At 38.1% G+C, this 27,032-nt stretch overlaps 1 protein-coding gene across 4 annotated transcripts in view; it reads left to right on the forward strand.

Moving 5' to 3' along the window:
* The window catches only part of si:dkey-118j18.2 (uncharacterized), a 129,227-nt gene extending 122,050 nt beyond the window's left edge, over window positions 1–7,177 (forward strand). For all 4 annotated transcript variants that reach the window (XM_049485533.1, XM_022683720.2, XM_022683715.2 and 1 more), the window contains one exon: window positions 5,667–7,177. In XM_049485533.1, coding sequence (XP_049341490.1) covers window positions 5,667–5,875 — 209 coding nt within the window. In that variant the 3' untranslated portion in view covers window positions 5,876–7,177. The remainder of the gene's footprint in view (window positions 1–5,666) is intronic.
* The last annotated feature ends 19,855 nt before the right edge of the window (window positions 7,178–27,032 follow it).

The following is a 27,032-nucleotide window of genomic DNA, read 5'->3' on the forward strand; positions in this document are numbered from 1 at the left end:
CATCTCATGATCTATCATGATAGGTTTCCTACGATAACAGTGATATCACATTATCAATGAATTCAATATTTAATATGGATTTATTAGTGTCAGTTTCACAGAATTTAACAACCGATTTTTTGCCCTATATATTTAATTAATGCCACCACATGAAGTAATTAAGCATGAACTTAGAACTTAGCACATTGTAGCATGCTAGTGGCTTCCATTTTATCTTCTAAAAAGGACAAGATTTTTTTTTCCATTTGGAGCTGACAATTGACATATTTGTCAATTGGTACAGTTGTACCTTCCTATCTTATTTTTTTTTACTTTTTGCTGTAATATGAATCTTTGAAACTGGAAGTAGCTAGCTCGTGTCTTGATGCCACACTGTCTCAGATCAGGAAGGCAACAATACATCCGGACATTGCCACGGTATCGAAAGCTCACTGCTAGATATGATGCTCCTCAACCTATTGAACATATCTTAGTAGACTGTCCTGCACTTTTATCCACCAGAAATAACTTTTTATAGGGTTACAAATATGAAAGAACTGTTTAAAATTTAAGATTTAAGTCTGTGATGCTTAAGTTATGACGATGATGCTCATTGTTGATGCCATAAAATAGCCAACATGATATGGCACAAAACCCGAACAAACAAGCCCCCTAGATATGAGCATTTCACTGTGAATTCAAATTCTGTTAGCATTTTCGCTCAATAAATTAGAAGTCCATGTATGGGTGTCTTCCTGCCTCACAATCGAGTTGCCAGTCTTTGTCTCCAAGTGTCATGATTAAGCACTAGGTTCTGGGAAAAAATGCTTATTAAGGACAATGATGAAGAGGCTGGAGATAATGTTAAGAAACATCAGGAGTGTGATGTGTTCCTAAAAGCATAATCAAATTGAATTTATCATATTTGCTAAAAAGAACAGAATTTTGGTACGCAAGTAATTCAGCATCTGTTTGACCTCTCTATTTATAACACCATAACCTATAAGATGTGTTCCAAACAGCTTTTCTGAAAAACATCTATTTGAAAGGCTATTAATAGCATTAAACGCTGAAGAGCATGCGCCTTCCAACACTGAGGAATTTTAAAAGAAGTTGATTTCCAGCACAGCTGAATTCCTCCATGCTCTTAGCTGAGGGAGGGGAGGGGGGGTTCAGCTGACTGATGGAGAAAGTTTGTAGAAAGTAGAGTTTGAAAAAAAAAACAAATACTCAAACAGAGAAAAATAATTCAGTTTAAAATCATGCTTTACACAGGGTTCTCCAGTGTAATTTATAATACATTGGAAGGCAAATTACAGTACATGGCATCATGGCATTTTTGTTTCCTGTTTGATTTTTGAATGAAAGAATGCATTGCAGATCTGCAGATAAACAACACACACATCATGTAAACACTGTGCATAGTTTCATACAAAGTGTTCATGCTTCACTTCCCATTCCATATATGGAAACTCAGCTGCAACCAGCTTTCTTCTGAACTCATTGTTTGTGTGAGGTGGGGTTTAGCCACAGCTATTCATTTTGTTAAGTTATGCTGTTTGAATGAGGCACAATATAGTACAGCAAGTGAGAACAGGCCTCATTACTGTGTATCAGTCTTAAAGGCAAAGTGACAAAAACAGCCTGTTAAATTCTATGGATGATGGTAATGTAAATGTTTTTTAAGGGGCAGGGCGTTACCATCACTTTTCTGTCGCTGTTCTTATGTTCTATTTTTAATGTTCTATTATTTAGAACATTAAACCCTGTTAACCTTATGACATTGTGAAGAGAATCGGTCACTGCTTGTAATGGGATATAGCACAATTTTGTAACAAAGCTGAATCAATAAATGCATTTTGCTCAGAAGAGACAGGAACAGAATGGTGGGAATTGATGGGAGAATGGCTGTTGTAGCTGTTGCCATGGCTGTGTGTCATAAAGTGGGTAAACATGGCAACATAAATCTTTTCTTCTATTTTTATTTTAGTCTGTTTATAAGTTTGTACACATGATTAACTGCAAGCATTTTATGACCGCTTAGAACAGAAATAACCAGTGTCAGAAATAAAAAGAGGTTAAGGACAAAAACACCACTATAGTCACTATAATGTTTTGGCTCCTTAATGTATGATTAATCATGTATATATATAAATCAACCAAAAATATATAAACGTCTATATATGGCAGTGATTGACTTCACCAGTTCACCAGTTCTGTGCCATTTCTTTTTTTAGGGCAGATAAAAAGTAAATTTGAGTCATCTCATGTTTTCTGCTTAAGATGAATTTGCTATTTTGCATTCAGCTAGGATGCTTTTCCGAATGCCAGCCAGAAACTTTTCTTTAAATTAAAATAAAGTCATTTTCGATGCTGACCTCAAAGAGACTGAGGTGAAGAATTTTAAATTTAGACAGATGTCTTGTAATGATCAGGTTTCAGAAGGCACATGTTGCAAAGATTATTTAGGTGCTCCAAGTGCAAGTGCTACTATATAGAAAGACAAGCCAAGAGGGCATGTGATTATCTGAAAATCAGACGACTTGAATGGACCATTAGTTTGAGCTTATTTTGTAGCAGAAGTAATTCTCAGAATGTGGAACATGCTAAACCAAAAGTGCCATGTTCCCTTTTGTGGGTACATTTTTGTACCTTGATGAACGAAGACAACACCTTTTGCTTTCTGTATTTTTGTACTCATATCGTGTTTTTAGACATTACAGTACATTACCAGCATACGTTTTCTGTTTATATTTGGGCTTTGCCACCTTAGGCTTTATCTTTACAATATGTATGTATTTATAAGTTCAGATATACAAGATGCAACATTGGCCAGCAGCTCAAACAACAAATGTTCCACAGAAACATTCCACTTTAATCAGATAGCAGCCTTTCAAGCGTGAGGAGCACATATTTGTGAGTTCTCTTGTATAGTATACCACTAAAATTATGCCAGCAACAAACATGTACTGTCATGATGTTTTTCAGCAGAAACCAAAATCAAATGTGGGCAAATGATGTTCAGTTCTCTGGCTGTAATTAGCTTCTATTCTTCTATTCTTGAGCATCCCACTGATTTAGGTACATATGTTATAACAGTTCCAGTATAGATTCACATTGATCCTTTTCTTCTTATTTTTTTTTTCTTCACAAAAATGTAGACTGTAAACATGGACTCCTCTTTAACAGGCACCATATTATACTCACGCTCAAAACATTCCAGTGATATCTGAAGCCTGATTACAGCTTCCTAAGGTGTGGTTCACACAATCTTTCATATGTGATACAATCAGGAAAATCGTGCCAAATCTAGAACATTTCTTGGACCTCTGCACCAGGAATAGCTGCTGCCAGTTCACATTGTAAAAACAGGGTTTCTGACCAGTCTTGCAGATTTCAGTTGTATTTGAATTTCAATTAAAACTTGACATAGAGAATCATACGGTATGTTATTTTTCTTAAATACAAAATACAAAAAATCATAAATACAAAAAATAAAACTAATTCAAAACAAAATTAATTTGTGAGAGTAGAAAAAAGGGGCAGATGCTGTGGAACCATGCAGCATTGACCCGTGTTCCCTGGAATGATGGTGCTCTATCCTTTGGAGAAATGCAACAAAATCTAATAGAAAGCTTTCACAGGAATAAAGAGGAAATTCCAATGACAAAAGCAGAATAAACATTTTGCACTCTCATTATTAACATGTTTTGTAAGCAGTTGTCGTTGTAAGTTGTAGGCTCATCTAAGCAGCAGTCTAAGATAAAAATCAGGACAAAATTTGGAATTAAATGAATTCTTTACATAAAAACAGTAAAAGTGTTCTGGTTTATTGTTTCCAGTATGTTCAGGAGCTGTATGCTGCAGCTCTATAGATGTTAAGAGCTTGGTGGAAGACTTGAAGGTTTTTTTTTTTAAACCAGTGAAGAATGCTTGCTGGTATCAGTCACAGGATGCGGCCTTGATGATGCGACAGGCGGACTTAAAAGCTGCCAGATCATTGTTTCCTTCCCCTCTCAGTATCGGTTCACATCATGTACTACATACATCTACAAACTACCTTACCACATAGTCAGTGCCTTTGTTTCTAATAATGTGCATTGTTCAGGGTGGGCAGTTGGGGGTGGTATGAGGATAAATGCAGCTGTTCGAAATTCCCTGCTTCAGCTGAGTACTGGATGTGACCAGTGTAGCAGTAAAAGTGTTGTTGTTGTAATGATTAAACACAAAGAAACACCTTAAATAACTATAAGTATTCACATTTAGTAGGAGGTCTTACTCTGTATTTAGTTACCACCTACTTTGATGTGATGTACAAATGAAAAAGCAGAGGTTAAATGTTCAAAGAGCCTAGAAATGGGCAGCTCTTTGACACAAATATTCACTGATATGAATATTTATGAGATATGTGGTGTTTCTAGCCTTATTTACAGAGCACACAAGGCAAAAAAAAAAAAAAAACAGTGAAAGTGGAGACTTTTTCCATCCGAAAAAATACTGTATGAATACACCTTACTTTGAAGTTGTCCTCTATTATTTAAGTGACTTTCATTATACCAGCCACTTTGTGCAGTGTAGCAGTTCCACTGGCAGCACAACAGCACATTTAACAGTTGGTACAGTTTTCTTGTGGTTAAATGCCTCGCATGTAATACATCAAAAAAAAGAATCTGCTCATTGTGGTCAATTTTTTTTCTCCTCCCTTGTCAGCGTAGTTCATATTCAGGCTTGGTGGTGTCTGTTTTGCCATAGTCTTTAGCATTGGGCCACATTTAAACTGTCTGTTTCAATGTTAAACACAGTTCAGCTTGTAAGCGTAGGTGTGCAGGATCCATGCGGGTTTCCTGCAGGTTGAAAATATCTTGTTTTTTCGATGAGTCACTGTGCAGGAGAGGCAGCAGTACGAGTGCAGGGCAGCCTGTTTATATCATCTGAAGGAAAGTGCAGAGTTGTGCTAATGCAGGTAGGTTTAGCAGGGTGGTTTCCAGGCTGCGCTGGTTGTGACATGTTTCTCCGTTTGAGTGGGTTGAGGTAGTAACTCAACTTTCCTTTCCTGCTTAACATATGGCTAATCTTTGAGATGTTACGTGAGATAGAAAATAGGAAAAAAAGGGGTTGTACAGTGGGTTAGGACATTTCATATTCTTTCACTGCGTACCAGAAACATTAACTCCATCAACTGTATTGATGGTAATGATGTGAATTATTGGCATTATTAAAAAAATCTATTTAAAAAAAAGAGAATGGGGTAAATGGTGATTTAGACCAAATGTGTTTAAACTTAAATATGTTTTTTTTTTTTTGTGAGATCTATCAGCGCTGAGACTTCAGTGTTGCTCAGTGCGCAGGCAGCAGCTTCACAAGCTAACTGTGTGATTGACAAAGGAAACCCACAGAGAGATTCAGCATTTAGATTTTTTTGAGACCCAGAGCTAATATGTTGAGCATAGCATGCTTCCAAAGAAGAGAACAGTGAGAAAGAAATAATAAAAAAGAGGTGTCCAGCTTCATGAATCACTGTTTTATAACTAGTTTTACCTTTTACTAGTCAGTATCATTTTTTATTATTGTAGGAAACACCCAAATATAAAAACAAGTGTCCATAAATAGTAGTAATATCTAACTTCTAATGGTTCAGCGTTTTCTAATCTCTCAAATATCACGTTCTTTCTTTATTTTTTTCACAGCTAATGATCTGAAGCCTCCTCCATACAGCGAATATGCTGCAAACGATGACACTGACGCCTCCCTGAGCATCGCCATCCCCGAAGGAAATGATTCCAGCACCATCACTGATGACCCACCTCCGTACACACCCAGCGCCACCTCTCCAGCCAGCCAGCAAGCTGACACCAGCATTCAGGGCCATCTGGAGGCAGACGGCAGATCCAGCTAGTGTTGTTCACCGCTCAGTTTTGAGTTTTGTCCACTTGTGAACACAGCAAGGGCTGTATTAAATCCACAGGTTCTTTTGAGCCCCACGTTTGAGTTACAGTTTTGGTTTCTATTAGTTTTCTTATTAAGGGGGAAATAATGTTTGGAAAGTGTGTTTAGCATCTCACCTCACCTTCAGAAGAAATGCACTGTGATGCACAGTGATGTAGGAAAAATACATCAGATTTGGCGCCCTCATGTGGCAGGATTGCTTGACCTCCTATGACATAAAGGGTGCTTTTAGCTCACCCATGCCTTATTGTGGTTTTCTCTTATATAACCAGCGTCATGCTAGCACATATTCATCCAGCACACATGCACATGCAGTAATCTAGTTTTATATGCATCTCAGCTTTTTTTGTGTTTTTTTTTTTGTTTTGTTTTTTGTGTGTGTTTTTTCTTTGAATGATGCCATGGATTCAGCAGCACACAGCTTCCACTTGCAGCAGCCTGAATTAACTGTACATAAGCTTGTGGATTGATCAGTGCCACGTAAAAAAAAGGAAAGAAAAAAAAACAGATTTCTCAGAGACAATGTTGTAGACACATAGTGACACCGCTGATGCTGATGTTTTCTCTTCTCTCTAAAGGCCCAAAGGGAGAGCATTATGTATAGAGGTTAAACCTCACCTTGATACATAACCTCAGTTTGTATGTGATGACAATTTCAAAAACTATCCCTCAGCACTTTTATGTCTTGCAATTGCCTTACTTTTTTTGTTGTCTGTTTGTAAGTGACTAGTATAATCATCGGAGGTGGCGTGGCTCGTGGCCTCGTGACTCCTCCACTCTTTAGCTTTGGCTTATCAGGTTACAGCAATGATTTTATGCATTCGGGCCACAGACCTACATCAATGAACTCTGCTTACTTTTTAGTAACTTGATTATTTTTTTTTTGTCTGTGCATATGATAATGATGTATGTCAAATTGTGTGGTCTAACACGTTCTGTTTTTGTGTACATGTTGTGTTTTGAAGAATGTATGAGGTCAACTGTGTGCAGTTGTCAAACTATCAGGTTAACGTAATGGGATCAATGCGTTTTTTTTATTGAACTGTAAGGATAAAGGATCCTTCTGTATTTGTAGACATTATATTTGTCCCCCATATTTCACAGTATAATTTGATGTAATCGTTTTTTTTCTCTTCATGATGTCCTAATACTGCTTTAATGTTATTGCTCATTGAATAGTATTGTACATACTATTTTTTGTATTTGTGTCAAAGCCTTCCAATCCATATCTAAAATAAAAAAAATCAGAAAGCATACGTGGATTTAAAATACAAACACAAATGTACTGTACAGTATTCAATTACTTCATCGTAGCTAAAGATTGTCTGGTTTAAAAACAACAACAATGTACACATTTTACCATACCATAGATTAAAGTAGATACTACAAGTGATGAAATACCTACAGTGGCCGAATCTTGATACATGAATCCTGTTCGGGATGGATTGTCCCTGGGTATAAGCTACTAATGTTTGTTAGCTGGCTAATTATATAAGTGAGAGGGCCATTTTAAAGTGATAAACTATTTTCTCAAAAAAACTTTATTGATTCAATTTAAAATTGATGATTAATAATGCTTGTTGCAATGTGCAATGTTTTAAACAAAATACACTGCCTGACCAAACAAAATGTTCTCACCTAAAACTTAGTAAAATTGGATATTATGAGGGTCAAGCTTTCTTTTTCACTAGAGCTTTGCTAGGCTGAACACTTTCACATACAGCTAGCAGGCTACCTGCTACTGAGGTATGTTAATCTTACTGTTTCATATATATATATATAGATTTCAGCATAAACACTGATAGTATAAACTATCCAATTGCAAAAGTTCATAACATGAGTTCCTACATGCATTTTTTTCTGCCTCCATATGATTTTAAAGGTATTAATCTGAATGTACTGATGCAAGCAAATACTGATAATAGACATGCTAACATAACACTGGGACCTGGTAAAAAGCAGAATCTGTCTAAAGTAAACAGTGGATACATTAATTAACTGGTTTGTTAATGGATATTTAGAGCTTCCCATTATCTCATTATTTTATTATTTTCTTACGAAATCAATACAAGTGTTGTGTTTTAAACTAGCTAGTTAAGTTAACTAGCTAACCTGTCTTGTGTAGGTTAAGTAACTATCAAGATTATTACCCCATGACCAGAGCTGCTTACAGCTTTCTGAGTGTGTCTCTGGTACAAGAATCAAGAAGCAGCATTTCCGCTCTATTTATATGCATTTAAAATGCAAAAGGTGTTTGTTGCTACACATGGTGTGAACTAAGTAAAAGTGAATATTATGAGGGTCAAAGTTTCTTTTTTACTAGAGCTTTCACTAGACTGAACACTTAAACAGTTAACAGTCTATCTGCTCCGGTAGCTTAGCTAATTACCATGACCTACTAGAGATTTTAGCGTGAATACTGGTATCTATATAAAATATCTATTTTAAAACTATTTTGAAACGAGTTCCTAAATGCATTGGTTATTTTTGTCCAGAAAAAATACCTACATATAATTGAATATATAAGACATTAAACAGAATGTACTGATGTATGCAAATACTCTGACAACAGCTAGCATTAGCTAACAAACATATCACTAGCTAAATTTTTACCTTTGCTCCACCTAAAAATACACACATATTCTTGTTTGTAATGTGAAGTTTTACCACACAGGCCAGTTTTAATTGGGCTTTTATTAATACATATACAGTGAAGGATTTCTTTTGATCCCTTGCTGATTTTTTAAGTTTGCCAAATAACAAAGACATAAACAGTTTATAATTTTAAAGGTGTTATTTTAACAGTAAGAGATAGAATATCAAAAATTAATTCCAGAAAATCTCATTATATAAATTTATTTGAATTTAGCAGAGAGAAATAAGAATTTGATCCCCTACAATACATTAAAAGTTCTGTCTCCTACAGACCAGTAAGGAGACAGCTGTCTTATATTGTCTGCTGTATAAAATACCTCTATCCACAGACTCAATTCATCAGTTAGACTCTAACCTCTACAATGTAGGCAAGACCAAAGAGCTTTCTAAGGATCTCAGGGACAAGATTATAATCCTGCCTAAAGATGAACTGGGCTACAAACCCATAAGTAAGACACTGAATGAGAAACCTCAGTGAAGCTGGCCCCTCATATTATTAGAAATGAAATAAAAATATGTCCATTGGTTAGTGCTGCGTTTGTGCTGGTTTGTGCAGCAAAAATTAACGTTTGTGCTGTTATCGTTTTTGAGATATTAAACATTTAATTTTCTGACCTGTTATGTAACCCAGCCCCTCATTTGTGGCCAAATCGCACGAAAGTGGTCTCATTGGTTAGTGCTACGTTTGTGCTGGTTTGTGCAGCAAAAATTAACGTTTGTGCTGTTATCATTATTAAAATATAAAAAATTATATTTATTACCTGTTATGTAACCCAGCCCCTCATTTGTGGGCAAATCGCACCAAAGTGGTCTCATTGGTTAGTGCTACGTTTGTGCTGGTTTGTGCAGCAAAAATTAACGTTTGTGCTGTTATTGTTATTGATTTATTAGGAAAAAAATATTGAATAGGTGTGAAGCTGGCCCCTCATATAATCAGAAATGAAATAAAAATATTTCCATTGGTTAGTGCTACGTTTGTGCTGGTTTGTGCAGCAAAAATTAACGTTTGTGCTGTTATCATTATTGAGATATTAAACATTATATTTACTGTTATCATTACTGAGATATTAAACTATTTAATGTATTACCTTTTATGGTAAGGCCAGATTTCATCAAAGTGGTGTTGTTTTTCTAGTGCTGTGTTTGTACTGGTTTGTGCTATTAGAATAAATATTTAATGGGTGGCATTATCCAGCCCCCCAATACAGCCCAAATCACAGTGGTCTCATTCAGCAGTGCTGTAAAAATAAATGTTTCAGGTATTTTGATTATTCAGCTACAGGAAAAACAATATTTATTTACACATCTAATAAAGCACAGATGAATGTCTTCAGGTGACATGACTGTTCATGGTAAAAACTTATTTACCATGGTAAAAATTGCTCCTGCACTTATGAAAGCATATATTTAACAGACTGCCATGTTAATGCCTTTTAACCGGGCTGAGTGCCTTTTTGTGAGCACTAACCACACTGATAAATGAGGGGGGCTGGGTGATGTGTGTAAATAAATATTGGGTAATGCCACCAATTAAATATTTTTTATCTAATAACTCTCATAACTAAACTTGCACAAACATTTATTCTAATAGCACAAACCAGCACAAACACAGCACTAGAAAAACAACACCACTTTGATGAAATCTGGCTTTAGATGAGGGGCTGTGTTACATAAAAGGTAATAAATTAAATAGTTTAATATCTCAGTAATGATAACAGTAAATATAATGTTTAATATCTCAATAACAATAACAGCACAAACCAGCACAAACGTAGCACTAACCAATGAGACCACTTTGGTGCAATTTAGCCCAAATAAGGGGCTGTGTTACATAACAGGTCAGAAATTAAATGCTTAATATGTCAATAACAGTAAATATAATGTTTAATATCTCAATAATGATACCAGCACAAACACTAATTTTTGCTGCACAAACCAGCACAAACGTAGCACTAACCAATGGAAATATTTTTATTTCATTTCTGATTATATGAGGGGCCAGCTTCACACCTATTCAATATTTTTTTCCTAATAAATCAATAACAATAACAGCACAAACGTTAATTTTTGCTGCACAAACCAGCACAAACGTAGCACTAACCAATGAGACCACTTTGGTGCGATTTGGCCACAGATGAGGGGCTGGGTTACATAACAGGTCAGAAATTAAATGTTTAATATCTCAATAAGGTTAACAGTAAATATAATGTTTAATATTTCAATGACGATAACAGCACAAACGTTAATTTTTGCTGCACAAACCAGCACAAACACAGCACTAACCAATGAGACCACTTTGGTGCGATTTGGCCACAAATGAGGGGCTGGGTTACATAACAGGTAATAAATATAATTTTTTATATTTTAATAATGATAACAGCACAAACGTTAATTTTTGCTGCACAAACCAGCACAAACGTAGCACTAACCTATGAGACCACTTTGGTGCGATTTGCCCACAAATGAGGGGCTGGGTTACATAACAGGTCAGAAAATTAAATGTTTAATATCTCAAAAACGATAACAGCACAAACGTTAATTTTTGCTGCACAAACCAGCACAAACGCAGCACTAACCAATGGACATATTTTTATTTCATTTCTAATAATATGAGGGGCCAGCTTCACTGAGGTGAATGAGAAGGAAACAACTTCTGGGGCTCCATGCAAAATCTCACCTCATGAGGTATCCTTGATCATAAGGAAGGTGAGAGATCAGCCTAAAACTACACAGGGGGAACTTGTTAATGATCTCAAGGCAGCTGGGACCACAGTCACCAAGGAAATCAATGGTAATACATTACGCTGTAATGGTGTTAAATCCTGCGGTGCCCGCAAGGTCCACCTGCTTAAGAAGGCACATGTGCAGGCCTGTCTGAACACCTGGATGATTCTGAGAGTGACTGGGAGAAGGTGCTGTGGTCAGATGAGACACAAATTTAGCTCTGTGGCACTAACTAACTCGCTTACGTAGGGTGTCTTTTAGCTCAGTGGTTGTCAAACTCGTCACCTATATGTACCACTGGTGATGCATGAAGCACACCAAGGTAGTTACACCACCAAATGAATGTCTTTAATGAATAATAATAATAAAAAGATTATACAAACAAGTGCATTTGGGTACTAGGGGACCTCCAAATCTCTGGGTCAGAAGAAGTCTGGTTTCATTAGAGACAATAGCCCTAGTTTCTCAGTTAGTTTCTCAGTGAAAAAAACTTGCATCCATTGAGTTTTTTGGCTTTCTCAGTCACATGACATCGCGTTCAGTAGCTCCTCCATTTTCACTCGCTGTTGTGTAATTACAGTGCACGACAGTGGACAAATAGCTATTTTATTAAATGTGAGGAGAGGAAATAAAATTACAGAAGGACCATGGAGTTCAGCGAAAAACAGTAGGTATTTTCGCTGAACTCTCCCTCCAACTCTCCTTCGCGCACCATGTGGCCTCAGTTGCTCGGTCCTGCCGCTTTGCGCTCTATAACATCCGAAAAATTAGACCGTTCTTGACGCAACAGGCCACCCAACTCCTGGTGCAAGCGGTCGTCATCTCACGCCTCGACTACTGCAATGCCCTGCTAACTGGCCTCCCGTCCTGTGTAGTAAAACCACTCCAGATGATCCAGAACGCAGCAGCACGTCTGGTCTTCAACCAGCCAAAACGGGCACATGTCACCCCGCTGCTCATTGAGCTCCACTGGCTACCAGTTGATGCTCGCATCAAATTCAAAGCTCTTACAATCGCCTACAAGGTGATGACAGAACAGGCTCCTTCCTACCTGCACTTGCTCCTGAAGGCTTACGCTACCTCCCGGCCCCTGCGCTCCTCCAATGAACGTCGCCTCGCTTTGCCAAACATTCACACAAAGCAATCCAGACTGTTCTCATACAGAGTTCCCCAATGGTTGAACAAACTACCTTCCACTACCAGATCAGGAGAATCTCTCGCTATCTTTAAGAAACTCCTGAAGACAGAGCTCTTCAAAGAGCACTTACTCTCCTAACACCTCTAACACACTAACTACTTCTAACCTCATTTCCTTCTTCCCCTCCTTCACTCCTCTATCCTATTATTCCCCTTTGACCTCCTTTTATCCCTATCCAAAGTTGTTTTTACCTTGAAACTTATTTTACATTGTACTTGACTATTGTAAGTCGCTTTGGACAAAAGCGTCTGCCAAATGTAATGTAATGTAATGTAATGTAATGTAATGTAATGTATTTCAACCTGTAATTTTTTCAGAGGACGTCTGAGATAAACACGTACATTGTTGTTCCAGACGGAAATTAAATCACATACTAGAACCCCCATGAAGGAGAAAATTATCCCATGACCTCCTGAGAAACAAATCCCATCCGGATAGGGTTAAAGACATAGTGTCACTGTTGGATAAAAACATACATTTCTCCAAATACTATAAACTTCAAAATAAAATTCGTTTTCACAGCATGGAATTTGGAGTATACATTTTAATAGCATTAATTTATTGTGTTTCACACTGTCATCAATTTATCCAACAGTGTTAGTACACATTTAAGTTTTTCATCATAAAATTCACACTTAGTTTGCTTGCATATGTTCCTGTGGAGGACTTTTAGTTGGTACTTTGACTTTTTAGTTTGTTTATTTGTGGTAAATGCTCTAAAACGTTTGAGAATCACAGTTTTAGCAAATTCAACATATGGACATTTCCCATTTTAGTATTACAAACGGGTGATATAGCAAATAACAGCCACTAGAAGGCAGTAAAACACTGTGATTGATCTTCTCTCTGCTCTACTGTTCAGAGTCAGACAGAGAAACATCAGTTTGTGTTTTCTCTTTACTCTTCTGTACAGTCAGAGACTGTAGCTCATATTTTTATTTATTTACTCCTTTATTTTAGCAGCTGTGTAAAGTCGGCTGTTATAATATGCATACCTCTCCTGAGCCCCTGCCCTCTGCTGTCCTGTGTAGGCTGTTGAAGTCTCAGCAGAAAGGAGAAGAGAGTAGGAGGATCCTGCAGGAACAAATCTAGATATAGCGTTTGCCCAAAGTGTAAGTTAACCTGTACTCCTGTTTGACCTTCCATTCCTGACTCACTGTTACACTCTGCCTGTCAAAAGAATTGAGGGTCCTTTGAGGATTTGCCTTTTTTACAACATATACCTGCTGGACCCTCCTATACTATATAGTGAACTAAGAAGAAAAAGACTTGTACAGGTTTAGAGATGATGAAGCAAATGTGTGTTCATGATGTAGCTGTATTTATCTGCAACGCAAGCTTCATGATAACCAAGGTGTCAAGCTTTTTTGGTCCAAAGGTGTGCATTATTATGTGGTAAAAAGGCATATTATTTTCTTAAATATATATAAAACAACAATAAACATTTAATTAGATTTTATTTGAAAGCATACACAGCAGCCCTAAACAGGTAAAGCATTTTTAAATGTCCAAATATTTATGGACGAGTTTTGTCCCCTCCTTCTATTTTTCTGAGAACTGGTAAAATACTACTCCACAAGTCTGGTGTGCATCTAATTTATATCCAAAGCCCAGAATTTTCCTCTAGGATCAATAAAGTATCTATCTATCTATCTATCTATCTATCTATCTATCTATCTATCTATCTATCTATCTATCTATCTATCTATCTATCTCAGTCTATTTGTCACTGCAACAGATCGCATTGTATGATAATGATTTCCAAGATAAATTAAAGAATTAACAGAATAGTATTATGTTTAAAAACTAGCATTGGAATCCCTGATATGTGTCATGTGTTTTTGTTTTTGTTAAGTTTACTGAGCAAGTTGAAAAATACAAAAATGCACCAGAAAAGATACATTTAAAAGTCAGTTAGGTACTTATTTAAATATCGTTATCGAAACATAATTAAATATCGTTGTTACCTTAAAATGGCAGCTTCAAAATGTTGGTGCTTCACTTACCTGTAATATGCCACAATAATTGCTCAGCAATCCAGAAACTGCACAATGTAATGTTGGAGAATACACAAAAACGTGTTGTGAGAACTGCAGAGAGTCATATTCTTGTCAAATCATGCAATATTCCTGTACCTTCTCAACCCATGCTTCTTTCAGATGCCAGTGTTGTGTCTCTAAGCTTGTCCAGAAACGCATGTGAAAACAGTATTTTCATTAGGTCATGGCTGAAAGTGCACATTCTACCTTCTTTCATTAGGGGGAGCCCAGGAGCAAGAAATGCCAGTTCTCACATGTTCTGCAGAAACAATTTTAAAGAGGAAACAGGGGGAAAAAATCAATAAATACAGTATTGTATACATAAATGAACAAATCAAGTAAAAAGCTGACATTCTTACTACAAAGCATAACAGTTGACTTGCTTTAAATCTAAAAAAAATATAATATGATCCACAGGTTTTTAAACATCAGTTGTGTGCAGCAGTGTGAGCAAGTTTCAGTAAATTGATAATAATTAAGAACAGCAGTTGAGGCTTATTGCCAAAAGTCTTTACTGAAAAGAGCTTTTTAAACACGTTTTTTTTTAAATATCTGTGGTAAATCTAGGCCAGAAATGTGCATCACTGTTAGCTTTTAGCTTCTACAATGTAATAGGGAAGCTAGCGAAAAATATTATTCTATATATAACCCTATTATTATAGGTAATATTAGATATTAGGGTCATGTTAGAGTATTCTACAGTATTGTTTATTGTCTCACCCTTTCTGTGTGTAACATGTATGGCCCAAACTGAAGGCAGAACTCCAAAAGCTCAGCCATTGCACAAACTGAATAAATAGTGTTTTCTTGGTGATTTTTCCTTCATCGTCCAACAGCACTTCTGCTTTGGCTTTGCTCACCTGTGAATACACTGCTCTGAAGACCCAACCTGACAAAAACACTCATTTTAACCACTACCATATGTTCTCCAACTGGCTCAGTAAATAAACTCAGTAAAACTGACTCTGCCTTGTCAGTCAGTCAGGAGACGTTATTATTATCTCTACTTTTTTTGGTTGATTTCTGAAAAAAAAAAAAAAAAAAAAACTTGGCTGACCACAACTGAGCACAAAAATAACAGTATTACTCCCAACCACACCACAACTGTGGTAAGGTGTTCCCAAACTTGACCTTGCTGGGTGACCATCATGACCTGAAAGACCAAGCTGGTTAACTAGCATGATTGACAAGACCCAACTGGTTGACCAGCATGACCATCAACACCAGTGAGACCATGTTGATTGACCAGCATGACCACCATCAGCAAGCTAGTTGACCATCATGACCGGAATATACCAAATACAACAGCGTGCTTACCAGTATGGGATACATTTTTGCCAGAATGACCATTTTTTAACCACCTTTACCATCAAAGACCTGCTTAGAGTATCCAAATCCAGATAACAGCAAACACTGGAGCAGGATTTTCAGCAGGGATTTGATAGCCGCTAATGTAAGCCACCTAGCATTTTGTAAATAGCAGCACTTAGACGAGAAAAAAAAATCATCCATCTGTGCCATTCCAGTAAAAAAACAAAGATAATCACACATGATTTCAGCCAAGAGGAGAGGATCTATGACACCAGGCAGACAGACCAGAGTCATAGATGCTAGAGAGTATCACCACAGTCAACACACCAGTCCAATTGTGGTCAAGTCACACTTAATTTACAAGGTAATGAGAACTGCAGATGTCCAGTTTGTCTGTTATACATTATAGATATATTGTAGACAGTGTAAAACTTTTTTCTGGCACTAAATCAAGGAGGTATTGATTTAAAGTGGTTAAATGTTCTCAGTGGACCACTGAACAGAGAAGTTGTTTGGTGGTTTTGCCTTATCAGTGCTTTCTCTGATTTCTTTAATCACTCTGTTTCTACCTCCCCCGAGGTTCCAGGGCTGCCTGGTTTATTTCTCTTTATTCTCTTCACGAGTTTAACTGAGCGTAATACCACAGTTGTCAATTGCTAATTGGGACTTGGAATCATATTAAAAGAAAATGTCATATTCGATTTTGTGTCAGCCAAACTCACGCCACCTAAGGGTTAGAGATTTAAAAACGTACATCTGTCCAGCATTGTTACAGTCTGATGGTTATCGTTATGAGCCCTATTTTATGAACTGCAGCCTAAAGGCTGCTCAGCCAGCACACTGTGCCACAGTTTTGGACTAAATATCTAATTGACCTTTTTTCTTTTTTTTTCCATTTTTTTTTTCTTTTTCATTTCTATTTTTTACACATTGTGTTTATTCTTCAGAAAGTAACAGGCTGTTTCTGTTGCTGTATCTTAAGTCTTACATAAAAACATGATCTGTTCTCAATTAATGTCCTGTTTTTGCCATGTTTAAAAAGCAGTATAGGCCAAATTGTACTGAACAGACTGATAAGTTGGGACTGAAATCCTTGCAGCTGTGGGGGTGTTACATTTTGTACATTTGGTTGGTTAGATTTGGTTTCACACTTCAGTTTAATGAACAGACTAAAGAACTTTAATACATCCTGCATTAGCTATGCAGGCTGTCTCTCTCTCTCTATACTTCATATTCATTAGTCTTTAGAATGTTATGTTTTGTTTAAGTTGCTTTGCCAGGTATTGGGAGGAATTCTAGCTCTCTGTCAGACTGAGATCACCTGATACTTTTCAGAGAATCCAGCCTAAAAAGAAATGGCCACCCAAACTGATGTGAGAAACAGTACTGAAATTTTCTGTGCCTGGAAAAAAAAAATTAAAGCTGATGTTCACATGTTTTGGGGGGCCTCTCTGTTGAGAGTGGGTAATTGCACCGAGCATGCAAAGGAATCATTATAAACTGGGCGGGTGTGATGTGGTTTCCTTTCAGAGCAGATGAATCCGATTCCAGGTTATGTTTAGTCAGAAAGAGAGAGAAGAACGCGATCACAGAGCTCTCTCCGTTCAAATGTTAATCCGATATTAATCCTGGCTTTAGCGTGGACTCTATTGTGTTCCTTTTTGGCTTCAGAGCTTGCTTCACTTCTTCGTTTATTTGTTTTTACTATGAGTTAATGGAGCTCTGAGTTTCCTCTTCTGAAGTCTCCAATGCTCCACCAGCCGCTTACAGGTCGGATCCTACGGAAGTACGTTCGTAAAATGCCTGCCCAAAGCCACCACCAGCCCTGTTGTCCAATAAGAAAACTGAGACTGAAGCATTAATACGTAACATTTTAAACCAAACGCCCATTATACCATTGTCTGTCTGCAATTTTTACAGGAAAACTGTTAGTTTAAAAATCCACATTGCATTTTTGACAATCGAGCAGTATTGCAAAACATAGTATTGCAATACTTCAGTATATCAATATTTTCTTACACCCCCAGTAAATGTGCATATACTGTATATTGCTGTGAAATTGCAGTCATGTCACTAACTGCTGTGCAGCCTGGTTCTTACATTGGTAATGAGGAGCATACAATACAAACCTGAACTTGAATGCTCACATGTGCACTGACCAAACACTATTAGAAAGACATATATAGCTAACGGCACTCCTTTCTGTAATTATCTAATCAGCCAATCATTTGGCAGCTTTAGATTGCATAAAATCATTCAGACACAGACCAACAGCTTGGAATAATAAAAATCAGCAGGAATTTTGTGACTCAATCTTGTTAATATCGAGCAGAATCTTGTGGCATTCTCAATGAAAAGCTAAAGCTTTTTTTTTTAAAAGAAGGCCCTAGGCAGTATTAATATAGCCTTATTCCTTATACATTTACATTTATGGCATTTATCTGACACTTTTATCCAAAGTGACTAACAAGGTTATTCCCATTACAGCGATGGGCCAATGTAGTGTTAGGAGTCTTGCCCAAGGACTCTTATTGGTGTAGCACAGCATAGTCACCCAGACCGGGAATTGAACCCCAGTCCCTTGCATGAGTGTGTGGTAGCCCGCTAGCAGCTATTGGTGTTATCCACTGTGCCACACCAACCTAATAGTGTATACAATTGTGTTTTATTTGATTTATACATATCAGGGAAATTTCATTTTTTTATGCGGGATGTTTAAAAAACATTTGTAGCCATTATACAATGTGACATCCTACACTGGAGGGCTGAGATAGACGAGAGTGGAGTAAATGGACATGCCTGAGGCACAACATTCATCTTTATGAAAGTGAGGACTGCTGATGATGGTGATGATAGCTGTGGTTTAAAGTGAGAATGGCCAAGATTGGAAAGTGCTGAAAGAAAAATGAATTGATTGCATAGCTTGTCTCACAATGTTGGACTATTTTGTGTGTGTGTGTGTGTGTGTGTGTGTGTGTGTCTGACAACTGACAACTCAGAGCAAGCCCAAAATATCTTGTAATCGAAAGCTACGATGACAGACAAATTGCAGCCTCATTAGATTAGGCCTTATCGGTGATGTAGGGTTTAAAATGCTCTTATCTCCAGAACAGAGAAACAAATGTCCTCCCCTAAAGACACTCCACACACCACTACAATTAGCCAACAGAAAATAACAGGCTGCTTTTTGACTTATTATTATAACTTATTATTTCTGCTATTGTGAGAACAGATCCTTTTATGAAAGCGCCTTGCTCGTTTTTAATTATGACTCATTGTTTGGAGGCACGCCGGCAGCTCTTTCAGAAGTTTTTTAACTTCAATAACTGATTAAAGGCACAGCGAAATTGGTGGTAAGGAAAAAAGGCAGCTGATTTTTCCCCCTCAGACTTTTTGGCCCTGTCTTTGTCGTGCTGTTTTTAAACTCGGAGAACAAGGCATGGTGTCAGAGCCTGTGGGCGAAAATATCTCCATTACTATACATAGAAAATGATGGTCATATGAGAACAAGCCCGAGCAGCCCGGACCACCCACTGGAGTTTACCTTTAACCATCATCCTTCCTCAGAGAGCATGATGAAATCGCACAGAACCAGAATAAAACTGAATCACTTCCACAAGTATGAAATATATTACAGTGGTGTGCACAATTATTACATGTATTGACAAAAGTTTTAGGACACCTGGAGCCCTTTCTTACACCCTGTACAAGGCGAGCAGCGATGCTCATTGCTATTTTAAACCCGTCAACAGTCTATTTTTACACCCTGTGCCATTAAAATAACAATAGAGTTTATAAATATATCTATGCCAATGAAAATGGTGGTCTAAAAGTACGGTCTGGAGTATTGATATCTTGGTAATGGAAAACACAGATGTGCCACTGACTTATTAGAACCCTGTCAAAAATAACCAGTCATTGCTATCCTGACACACACACATGGGCATGCAGGAGTACACAAATCCAACTTTTACATCAACAATGAACAGAATACTAATGTTTAATGACCTTCTTGCACACCTTCACAGCGTGATCGCACAAACAGTGTCCTTTGCTGAGAATCGCAGAAGCCAATAAAATTGCAATCTGCCAAAGCCTAAAAAAGAATGGCAAGTGACACACTGATTAGTTTATTTCATGTTCTGCCCAAAACACACTGTGATTAATTAAGAGAATTAGTACATTTTGATTTTGTGCATTTTGAGCAACACAACGCATATTTTTTTTCATTCTTGAGGTACCAAAGATCGCTAAATAGGGCCCCTACTCATTCACCAGAAAATCCTGTTTTTGTTGAAGTAGCTACCTCTCAAGTCTATTTTTTTTCTATCTGTGGAGCATTGCTTTGAGGATTTGATTGTGTGTAACAACAAAAGTGCTAGTAAGGAGGTCGAGATGGTGAATTATCACAACTTGCCTGATTACCAACTCCCAAACCAATCCCAAATGTATAGGATGAAGCACCATCATCATTTTAGAGAACACAGTTCCACTGCTCCTCAGATTAATGCTGGATGCTCTAGCCTGTGACTATCAATAGGCATGGTGGCAATCCATTTCTGCTTATTTGCTTCAGAGAAACCAATTTTTTAATTTAAAAAAAGGTAGTTCTTTGTAATGCTATTGATAGCCAGTCAAACTTCTATACTGCCACAAAGTCACCAGAGTGCTTCTTCAGGTTGAAAGTGTGGGGCTACTGTAGTCTGAATGAGGAGGGCTAAACTACTGCGAAGGTAATGGGTGGTGCTAAACTGCAGTAGGTTTAGAGGGCATTTATCACAGTTATTAGTATATTACAGAGATAAAACTTTTGCTAGGTGATATAAGCTTAAACTTCTCTGCAAGTATTTCCAAACTGTGGTGCAGAATTGCAGCAATATTTCACCTTCTGCTGAGATTTCTTTTTTGCATAAATTCAGAAGTTGGAGTGCTTTATGCAAAAGGAAAATTGTCACTGCAGCAGGAGGGTGTTTGACACATGATAAGGCTTATGGAGAAATCATAGCTTCCTGAATTAGATTTGCCTGGGAGCAGAGGTGTGAAGCCACTGTCATTCTTCATCTCCATGAAGGCAAACATGTAAAACAAGAAGAAACCTCCCACAACCTGCGCAACTTAAAGCCAAAGTCTAATTCTTACCTCTATGTACTGAATTAGGCAGGATTTGTTTAGTGTCTGTATTGCTTAATATGTTTCTCTTAGTGAGATGAGCCTATTATCGTGAATGAGCCAGTATGTCAACATTGTTTAGTAAAAAAAAAAAAAAAAAACGCCTTATTTATTTATTTGTTAAAAAAACAATTTTGGTAGAATAAACCTGATTTTTCATCACAATTTTCATACATCTTGGCATGTTCTCCTCCACCAGTCTTACACACTACTTTTGGATAACTTTATGCCACTCCTGGTGCAAAAAGTCAAGCACTTAAGCTTGGTTTGATGGCTTGTGATTATCCACCTTCCTCTTGATAATATTCCACAGGTTTTTATATTTCGTGGAAATCAGAGAAACTCATCATTTTAAGTGGTCTTTTGTTTTTTTCCAGAGCTGTATATTCCAATTCCAATGTACAAATATTCTCAATAATAATACAAAGTTAAACTAATTAAAAGTTTTAGAATTTTTAGTTTTGATTTGACCATAATGAAAATAACCTGCTAGAAGTTAAATCCTGTAATTGTAAAAAAAAAAATATATATATATATATATATATATATATATATATATATATATATATATATATATATATATATTTATACGTATATGTATATATATATACAGGTGCTGGCCAACGAATTAGAGTAATTTGAAATAGTGCAATCATGAAATTCTTTGAATGCATTTTTTGTGCAGAAAGCAAATCAGGTGTTCACCGCACCTGTCCTACTCGTTAGACTAATCACAGAACTCGTTACCTGGAAAAAAATTTGCTCAGCTGAGCTTTCCAAAAGGCCCATTTAGGCCAACTGTGACACTGTTGTTTTATTGAATTAGAGTAATGGAGAAACCATTTCATTGAATTAGAATAAATGCTCAAATTTTTGTTTTCTGTGAAGAGTGTTCACTGTGCAGTATAAAGTCAGGGTTGAGTAGAATTTCTAAGTTGTAAAATCAATCATGGGTAAGCAGCGCGACCTCTCAACCGGAATAGTGGCTCAAATTCAAGCCCTTCGCCAACAAGGCTTGACCCAAACTAAAATTGCTGAGCAGCTCGGCATCAGCCAGTCTTCCGTCTGCAAAGCTCTCAAGAAAAACTGCAGCAAGCGCACCAACTGTTCCGGCGTCCGAAAAACTTCTGCTCGCGACAACAAGCAGCTTAGAAAGATCGCAGTCAGCAACCGGTTCAAGTCCACTTCCGAGCTCACCGACTTGTGGAACAAGCAGACCGGTGCTGACGTCTCCAGATCAACCACTTACCGTCGTCTGCGCGAACTCGGCTTCAAATCTCGCGTTCCAGCAGTAAAACCGATGCTGAACAAGAAACAAATGGAGAAACGGCTGAAGTGGGCCAAAGAACACGGCGAGTGGACTGCTGAAGACTGGCAGAAAGTGGTCTTCAGTGACGAATCACGCTTCTGCATCTCCTTCGGTGGCCAAGGTCCTCGTGTCTGGCGTCGTGGTGGCGAAACCTACAACCACGAGTGCGTGAAAAGATCCGTCAAGTTTCCCCAGAGCGTTATGGTCTGGGGATGCATGTCAGCTCGAGGTGTAGGGAAACTCTGCTCCCTCAAGAAGACTGTCAATGCTGCCGTATATCAAGATGTTCTGGAAACGTTCCTGATTCCGACTGTTGAGGAACAGTTCGGCGAAGAAGACTTCATATTTCAACAGGACCAACTGAAGCAGAACATCGCCACTGCCTGGGAAGCTGTGAGTGCGGAAACTTGCGACAAGCTGGTGAAATCGATGCCGCGGAGACTTCAGGCAGTCATACAAGCCAAGGGGGCAGCCACAAAATACTGAGAAAGTGATGATTGTAATTATAATAAAAATTATTCTAATTCAATGAAACGGTTTCTCCATTATTCTAATTCAATAAAACAACAGTGTCACAGTTAAATGGCCTAAATGGGCCTTTTGGAAAGCTCAGCTGAGCAAATTTTTTTCCAGGTAACGAGTTCTGTGATTAGTCTAACGAGTAGGACAGGTGCGGTGAACACCTGATTTGCTTTCTGCACAAGAAGAAAGAGGATTCCAGTTACAAGAATTGACCCCCAAGTTTCAACACCTGGGTGTGTGACCTCTTAAAGGCCAGACACTGTCAGGTCACAAAGGTTTTGCTTGTGCTTTGAGAGAGAGAGAGTTTGTGTAAAGTAGCAAAGTAAAACAGGACTGTGTTAAAGGTCAGGCTTTGTGCATTGATAGGTTCTTGTAAACTAACAGAATTGTTTGTTGAGTTGTAGGGTGTGGGAATTTGTCTCTCTGATTCCAGTGGTAAAGCTATAGATATAAGATGGTTCTGAGGCTTAAAGAGTGCGACAAAATTTAACAGCATTAAACAGAAGATATATTTTCCTTTTTTTCATTGGGTTGGTCAGTCCATTGTTCTTGCACTTTTTATGTTGGATTTGTCTGGATTTTTCTTTCTCAATAAGAACATCTTGGTGGCGCTACAAGTGTAGCGGTGTCTTCTTAAACCTAGAACACTAATGTAAAAATCAGTAACGCGTCACTAACAGTGTGTATACACTGTATGATAAGTTTTGGAACACTTCTTTAATTTTACAACATACATCATCACATAAAATAAAAAAGGTACCGTGGATGACCCTATAAAAAAGCAGAACAATTACTGCAAAACCAGGTAATCCTTAACAGGTACAGTCCTAACAAAAAATAATGCTGCTGGGAACTTGGTCTTTGGTCCACCCCATTCCTGGAACATGTTAGCGCCTGATTTACACACAAACACGAACATCAGGTAAATTACACCCATACAATATCTTACTCTCTATCACTAACGTCAGATAAAAATCACTCAAACAAAAGCATGCTTCTCAAAAAACATAGATGGGAGGAGAGAATCAACCATAACATTAGTGACATCAATGATCATCTTCCTGAAGCTTTCCAAAGTCCCATACAACTCAGACAGCAGCAACACAATGAAAATTGCATTCTAGGGTTAATTGTGATCTGGAGCTTTAAGTGAAGGTGCTCCTTTTGGGATGAGTTGGGGAGTTACTGTACTAATACTCCTGTCACTAAACATATGCTCTAAAGCAGGGGTGTCCAAACTTTTTTTGTTGGGGGCCAGAAGGAGAAATATATTTGAAGTCACGGGCCACACTCTGTAATAAAACAAATAATGAAATATACCACTTTAAATAATACTTTTTCCTGATTACTTTCATTTACACAGCATTTTACTTGACTTACTATCTATATCTTTGACAGTGTTGTGTAAACTAAGATTTTTCAAATTGATGTTTAATTTCATGATGTCTCTTAATATTAATCTCCTTAATTACGTTCAAACTTTGAATCTCACAATATAAAAACCTGCTTAACAGCGGGCCAACTTTCATTCTATTTCTAAAATACCTCGCGGGCCGCTCCAAAAAAGGAAACGGGCCGCAAATGGCCCGCGGGCCGTAGTTTGGACACCCCTGCTCTAAAGAATAGAGGAAAGTCTGCTCTGGACAGTAGAGACAGTTACTTTGACAAAAGCAGGATAAACCCTTTTTTACACCCTTGATTTCTGAAAAAAAATAATAATAACAGTAAATCTGATGTCCCAACACTTTCTTCACTTTTTCCCATAATGTATGTAATGTATGATTTACAACATTCTTCTTTTTCTGTTTTTACTGCTTTATTTCTTTAAACCTTGGTTTGCGTGGCTGCATGAGATTTCATTATCTGTCTTTGAACCCCCGAATGCACAAAAAGCATCTGTGCTTTACGATCTCTCGCTCACATCAACTCATCACGCGCTGCTCCTGTTCGATTGAAGGCGATATGTCTGAGGGATCTTCCTCTTTGATCTGCTACCTTCGTAGCTCTTGGCGATGAGAGAAAGGCGTAATAAAAAATGACACGAGTGGAGCGGATGGACTGAGTCAGCATGTCTTCTCGTCTGGATCGTAATTGAGTTGACGGCTGGTGTGGGATATGGTGTTGATGGACAGCTTTTGTTTGGTTATCGCCGCTGACTCGGCTGGATAGGGCTTTACGGAGAGATTCAAAGGCAGGCTATGAGTGTGTGATTATTAATGGCCAGCAGGCTTTAATCACAGCTTTATACTGACTAGTTCACATAATCCACACGGCTCTGTCCACATCCTCATATACAGGTGCTGGTCAACGAATTAGAATAATTTGAAATAGTGCAATCATGAAATTCTTTGAATGCATTTTTTGTGCAGAAAGCAAATCAGGTGTTCACCGCACCTGTCCTACTTGTTAGACTAATCACAGAACTCGTTACCTGGAAAAAAATTTGCTCAGCTGAGCTTTCCAAAAGGCCCATTTAGGCCATTTAACTGTGACACTGTTGTTTTATTGAATTAGAATAATGGAGAAACCGTTTCATTGAATTAGAATAATTTTTATTATAATTACAATCATCACTTTCTCAGTATTTTGTGGCTGCCCCCTTGGCTTGTATGACTGCCTGAAGTCTCCGCGGCATCGATTTGACCAGCTTGTCGCAAGTTTCCGCACTCACAGCTTCCCAGGCAGTGGCGATGTTCTGCTTCAGTTGGTCCAGCGTAGTAGGCTTTCTGTCGCGAATTTTCCGCTTGACGATGGCCCAAAGGTTTTCAATGACATTGAGGTCAGGCGAGTTGGCCGGCCATGCCAAAACTTCAAGCTGTTTTTTAGTGAACCAATCTTTGGTCGACTTTGCCGCATGAGCCGGTGCAAGATCCTGTTGAAATATGAAGTCTTCTTCGCCGAACTGTTCCTCAACAGTCGGAATCAGGAACGTTTCCAGAACATCTTGATATACGGCAGCATTGACAGTCTTCTTGAGGAAGCAGAGTTTCCCTACACCTCGAGCGGACATGCATCCCCAGACCATAACGCTCTGGGGAAACTTGACGGATCTTTTCACGCACTCGTGGTTGTAGGTTTCGCCACCACGACGCCAAACACGAGGACCTTGGTCACCGAAGGAGATGCAGAAGCGTGATTCGTCACTGAAGACCACTTTCTGCCAGTCTTCAGCAGTCCACTCGCCGTGTTCTTTGGCCCACTTCAGCCGTTTCTCCATTTGTTTCTTGTTCAGCATCGGTTTTACTGCTGGTACGCGAGATTTGAAGCCGAGTTCGCGCAGACGACGGTAAGTGGTTGATCTGGAGACGTCAGCGCCGGTCTGCTTGTTCCACAAGTCGGTGAGCTCGGAAGTGGACTTGAACCGGTTGCTGACTGCGATCTTTCTCAGCTGCTTGTTGTCGCGAGCAGAAGTTTTTCGGACGCCGGAACAGTTGGTGCGCTTGCTGCAGTTTTTCTTGAGAGCTTTGCAGACGGAAGACTGGCTGATGCCGAGCTGCTCAGCAATTTTAGTTTGGGTCAAGCCTTGTTGGCGAAGGGCTTGAATTTGAGCCACTATTCCGGTTGAGAGGTCGCGCTGCTTACCCATGATTGATTTTACAACTTAGAAATTCTACTCAACCCTGACTTTATACTGCACAGTGAACACTCTTCACAGAAAACAAAAATTCGAGCATTTATTCTAATTCAATGAAACGGTTTCTCCATTATTCTAATTCAATAAAACAACAGTGTCACAGTTAAATGGCCTAAATGGGCCTTTTGGAAAGCTCAGCTGAGCAAATTTTTTTCCTGGTAACGAGTTCTGTGATTAGTCTAACGAGTAGGACAGGTGCGGTGAACACCTGATTTGCTTTCTGCACAAAAAATGCATTCAAAGAATTTCATGATTGCACTATTTCAAATTATTCTAATTCGTTGACCAGCACCTGTACTGCAGGTCTAAAATAAACTATAGACTGTTTCACACAACTCCAATAATCAATGTCTGATTTTAGAGGGTGTTTTTACATTGATGAAAGAACTTTTGCAGTGAGTTCTAAAAATATGATTCCAAGTAGAAAAATCTATCATTATAGTTCAAAAAACTATTTTAACCCTTTCAGACCCTGCGTCAATTACAACAGACATCATGTAGTTTCTGTTTTCAAATGTTATGTTGCACAGAACACTAATTGAGACC

The sequence above is a fragment of the Astyanax mexicanus genome, chromosome 1 (genome assembly GCF_023375975.1).
Source record: "Astyanax mexicanus isolate ESR-SI-001 chromosome 1, AstMex3_surface, whole genome shotgun sequence".
In the NCBI taxonomy this organism is placed as follows: Eukaryota; Metazoa; Chordata; class Actinopteri; order Characiformes; family Acestrorhamphidae; genus Astyanax; species Astyanax mexicanus.